Source organism: Rousettus aegyptiacus, unplaced genomic scaffold, assembly GCF_014176215.1.
Source record: "Rousettus aegyptiacus isolate mRouAeg1 unplaced genomic scaffold, mRouAeg1.p scaffold_m13_p_2, whole genome shotgun sequence".
NCBI classification, from domain to species: Eukaryota; Metazoa; Chordata; class Mammalia; order Chiroptera; family Pteropodidae; genus Rousettus; species Rousettus aegyptiacus.
Window position 1 is genome coordinate 126,642,547 of NW_023416295.1, and position 5,407 is coordinate 126,647,953.

Genomic DNA, 5,407 nt, shown 5'->3' on the forward strand with positions numbered 1-5,407 from the left:
ATGAAAAACCATTCTGCAATAACAACATTCATCCTGCTAGGATTAACAGATGACCCACAACTGCAGGTTTTTCTTTTAGTATTTCTGTTTCTCACCTACATTTTTACTGTTACTGGAAATCTAATCATTATTCTCCTCACTCTGGTGGACTCTCACCTTAAAACACCCATGTACTTTTTCCTTCGGAATTTCTCCGTGATAGAAATAATGTTTACAACTGTCTATGTTCCTCGATTCCTGTACAGCATGACAACTGGAGACAAACTTGTTACCTATACAGCTTGTGTCAGCCAATTATTTTTTGTCATCCTCATCGGGGCAACAGATTTTTTTCTTCTAACTGCCATGTCCTATGACCGCTACGTGGCCATCTGCAAGCCCTTGTATTACACCAGCATCATGAATGAAAGGGTATGCACCATTCTTGTCCTTTGCTGTTGGCTGATTGGATTAATTGTTATACTTCCACTGCTTAGCCTGGGAGTTCAGCTAGATTTCTGCAACTCCAATCTCATTGACCATTTTGGCTGTGATGCATCTCCTCTTATGACAATTGCATGCTCGGACACTCAGTCGCTAGAGCAGCTACTTTTAATCATGGCTGTGCTGACCCTCATAGTCACTCTAGTCTGTGTAATCATGTCCTACACATACATCCTCAAGACTATTTTAAGGCTCCCTTCAGCTCAGCAAAGAAAAAAGGCTTTCTCCACCTGTTCTGCACACATGATTGTAGTTTCCATTACCTATGGAGGTTGTATCTTCATCTATATCAAGCCAGCGAAGGAAGGAGTGGCCCTTAATAAGGCGGTGGCATTGCTCAATACCTCATTTGTCCCTTTAATGAACCTTTTCATTTACACTCTACGGAATAAACAAGTCAAACAAGCTTTCATCGAATCTGTAAAAAAGATGGCATATTTTCGAAGAACTAGATAACTAAAATTTTATTTATTCAAAAGTAGATACATTAAGTATTTCATCTTTTACTATGTGTTCTATTTCAAATCTACAGTACAGAACTGCAGTTACAATCTGAATAGCCACAGAAATTTCTTTTCTATTACTCTTACAACCACAGACTTATGCAACCATTCTGTCCTTAATTCGAAGAGATTTTTCGTAGTGGCTCACTTTCATAAATGACTATGAATATTGATTTTCAGAAACTTATAACAATACTTCACCATCCTGTCTGAAGGACTTAACAAAGAAGGCAGTAACAAAAATTTGTCCATTAATTTCTTTAAACTAAGAGCTTTCAGGCAAAATTTATTTATCTGTGGATTCTGTTCTGATCTAGTGTTCACTGTCTCAAGAAGAATGGGTAGTTGTAATTTGTTTCTAATCTTTTGGTAATGCAAACCATACTGGTATTGAGTGAGATGGAACTATTTCATTACACTAATTTGTTATTAAAGTGGAACTTTTTTTTTTGAATTTACATCTTTTATTCTTATTATTACAGCCCTTCGTTTTTTTCTAGTTTTATTGACATATAATATAGCATTGCATAAGATCAAAGTGTACACCAAATGATTTGATATGTATATATATTCTGAAATTATTACAGTAAGTTTAGTTAACATCAATCACATCACAGTTATAATTTTTTTCCTTGTGATGAGAACATTTTAAGATTTGCTTTCTAGCAACTTTCAAATAAACAATACGATATTATTAATGATAGCTATAATCCTGTACATTAGATCCTTAGAACCTATTTAGCTTATAGCTGGAAGTGTACCTTTTGACTACCTTCACCTATTTCCCTCAGCTGCCATCTCTTACTTCTGGCGACTACCAATCTGTTCTGTTCTGTTCTTATGCGTTTGATTTTTTTCAGATCCCACATATAAGTGATATCATAGATTATTTGCCTTTCTCTTATTTATTTCACTTAGCCCTCAAGGTCCATGCATGTTATAAAAATGACAAGATTTTCTTCTTTTTTAATATTTTATTTTATTTTTATTTCTTTTTTTATTTATTATGCTGATATTGGTTAATGAAATTCAGTATTTTGGGTGTACAATTCAACAGTAAGGCATATATATTTGGCATTTTGTGTTCACTGTCCAAAGTTAGATTTCCTTCTATCATCACATATTTGACCTCTTTTACCCCATCTACCTCCCCTCTCCCACCCTACTCTCTGCTAACCACTAGTCAAGAGTCTTTGTTCATGAGTCTCTGTTTGTTTGTCCTATTCATTTGTTGCTTTTAGGTTTATATCCTACATATATGTGATGTCATGTGATTTTCTACCTTTTCTGTCTGGCTTATTTCGCTTAGCATGATTATCTCAAGGTCCATCCATGTTGTCGCAAATGGCAGTATTTCATCTCTTCTTACGGCTGGGTAATATTCCATTGTATGTATGTACCACAGCTTCTTTAGCCAATCATTTATTGTAGGAACTTTGGATGCTTCTATGTCCTCACTACCGTGAATAATGCCATGAATGTTGTTGTGCAAATGCCTTTTCAGATATGGGTTTTCAAGTCTACTGGATAAATACCAGTACTGATCCTTTTCTCCATTTGGTCGACTCTATTACCCAAGCTTGCCATTTCACATTTCATTCTTTATCTTTTTCAGTGTATTTTTCATCTCCAGATTCTATTTTGTTCTTTTTGAGAGTTTCATTCTCCTTGCTAAAAAACTCATTATGCTGATCTATTTGTTTTTTCAATTCCTGAAATTGTTGATATAAAATATTTTGGACCTTACAGAGTTTTTTCAGAAGTACCATCCTGAATTCTCTGTCATTTAAGTCACATATTTCTATTTCTGTAAGCTTATTTTTTGGAGATTTTTCTCTTTCTTTCTGAGGTGCCTTGCTACCTTTTTGTTTATAGTGTTTAATGGACTATTTCTCCACCTGGGCATGAATGGAAGTGTATTCTGCTTTTTTTTCTTTTTCTTCCAGAAAGAAGATTTATAAGGGTCTGTCTTTAGCCTGTTGCTAAGATGGCATTTTTCTCTTGGTTTCCAGTAGGTGGTGTCTAAGCCTCTTGGATCCCTGTTTTATATACAGTCTTAATGATGCTTTGTTTTGCTTATAAATATTCAATCACACTTGCTACCCTGTCTCAGTCCCTGTAAATGTTACCAAAAGTAGAGTTTGCTCAGATTCCTCTGGGGCTCTGTGGTGTCTGATTTTGTAGGATATGCGGGGTAGGGGACCTCTGAATTGTGGATGGAGGCTAAGGCTCAGCCTCGAGTTTTGCAGCTGTGGCTGTTAATAATCAGTTGTTGCTTCTCTGCCATCCCCACTTCTCTGCTTTCTGCCCTGATCCCTGGCCACTGCTGCTGCGTGGAGCTCATAGTTCTCCCAGCAGGACTGTTCGGCGAACCTCCTGCACCTTCTTCCATCCACCTCCTTCTGCAGGGACCACTAGCTGCGAGAGGCAGCTTCTTTATTTCTCCAAGTATACCGCCCCACTCCTGTGGTTCTGACCTGTAGTAGCTCTTATTCACAGATTCCCCCACTCAGACTCAGACTGCTGATGTGCATAATGGGCGTTTTTGCTGAGTTTTAGATGTTCAGCTTATTGTTGTTTTAAGGAGAGAATTCTGGGGATATTTCTTACTCCACCATCCTTCTAATGACACTCTCTTTTGAAAGTTTGTTTTGCTAAAAGTTTGTTCATTAGCTCTAGTGTTCGCAATTTTGTTTTGTAGGTGTTGTGGAATTGTGATAGTACATTCACAAATTTATTCTAATTTGTACTGCACTAGTATTTATATCTTCATTCTGATTTGTAAACATATATTTTGCTCGCATTGTTTCGTATTAATCATATTTCAGAGAACTTTATCAATTTTATTGAAATTTGTAAAAGAGTTAAATTTGGATTTATCTTTTAAAATTTATTTGATTTTTTGAGAAGATAAACTTAAAAAAAAATTTTTTAATTAAAAAAAATTAGTTTCAAGTATTCAGTACATTGGTTAGACATATATATAGTTCATAAAATGGTCCCCACATTGCTCCCTCCCTCCCCAGACCCTCCACTGACTCTACACCTAGACAACGTATTCATTCTAATTGCATTCCCTATGCTGTGGTCCCCATACCCATGTCCATCCATCAGCTACTAATTTGTACTTCTTTAACCCTTCACCCCATTCTCCCAGCCTTCTGAACTCCCCTCCTCTCTGTCCATAACCAAATTGTCCACTGTATTTGTGAGTCTGTTTTTGATTAGTTTGTTCTTTTTATTCCTTAGATTCTGCATATAAGTAAAATCATATGGTGTTTATCTTTCTCTGTCTGACTTAAATACCTTCTAGGTCCATCAAAGCAATATGTTTTTCCATCTCTGTCCTTTTAGTCTGTCTTTTAATCTGAATTGAGTCTCTTATAGGCAACATATAGGGGTCTTGTTTTCCTTTGCATTCGTCCACTCTTTTAGTTTGAGCACTTAATTCTTTTCCATTTGAGGTACTTGTTGATAGGAATGTAGCTGTTACCATTCTTTATTCCTGTTTTTGATACATGTTTTTCTTCTTAAAGAAGTCCCTCCAACATTTCCTGTAATACTGGCTTGGTGGTTATAAATTCCTTTAGCTTATTTTTGTCTGGGAAGTTCTTTATCTGTCCTTCAACTCTAAATGATAGCTTTGATGGATAAATTATTCTTGGTTATAGATCCTGGGTCTTCAGTCTGTAGGATATTTTTTGCTAAGCCCTTCTGCCCTGTACGGTATCTTTTAAGAAATCAGCTGCCAGTCTTATGGGTGTTCCCTTTTATGTAATTATTTATTTTTCTCTTGCTGCTTTTAATATTCTTTCTTTGTATTTAAGCTTTGGCATTTTAATTCTAATGTGTCTTGGTGTGGGCCTCTTTGGATTTCTGACTTTTGGAATTCTCTGAGCTTCCTGGGATTTTATGTTCATTTGCTTCACCAAGTTATGGAAGTTTTCCTTCATTATTTTTTCAAACAGTTGTTCAACATCTTGATTTTTTTTCAGTTATGCTGATTAGACAAATATTTGAAGCCTTAATAGTGTCCCATTCTCTCCTTAAATTATTTTTATAGTCTTGGCATCTTTTTTCTTGCCATTCCGATTGAGTATCCTGACTGACTTTCCTGTCCTCTAGATAGGGTATTTGATCTTCTTCTTTATTGACTTTGTTTATTCCTTTGTTTATTTCATTTAATATACTTCTCATCCTAGATAATGTGTTCTCTATTTCAGACTTCCCTTATATAATTTCCATTTCCATTTTCTTCTCTTTGTTGGAGTTCTCTACACTTCCCAAAAGTTCATTGAGTACCTTTATAACTAGTGTTTTGAACTCTGCGTCTGTTAGATTACTTGACTTCGTTATATCTGGATCTCTGTTCTGTTCTGTTCTGTTCTGTTCTGTTCTATTATATGGTTTCTGATTCTTTG

General features: G+C 35.7%; 1 protein-coding gene across 1 annotated transcript; it reads left to right on the top strand.

Moving 5' to 3' along the window:
* On the top strand, window positions 1-939 carry LOC107521206 (olfactory receptor 6C2-like). Its single transcript, XM_016165687.2, has one exon. The coding sequence runs from the start codon at window positions 1-3 to the stop codon at window positions 937-939; it is 939 nt and encodes a 312-aa protein (XP_016021173.2).
* Window positions 940-5,407: the final 4,468 nt, after the last annotated feature.

What these genes read in the sequence shown, in the direction of transcription:
- LOC107521206 (XM_016165687.2), top strand. Translation starts at nt 1, where the DNA reads ATGAAAAACCATTCTGCAATAACAACATTCATCCTGCTAGGATTAACA.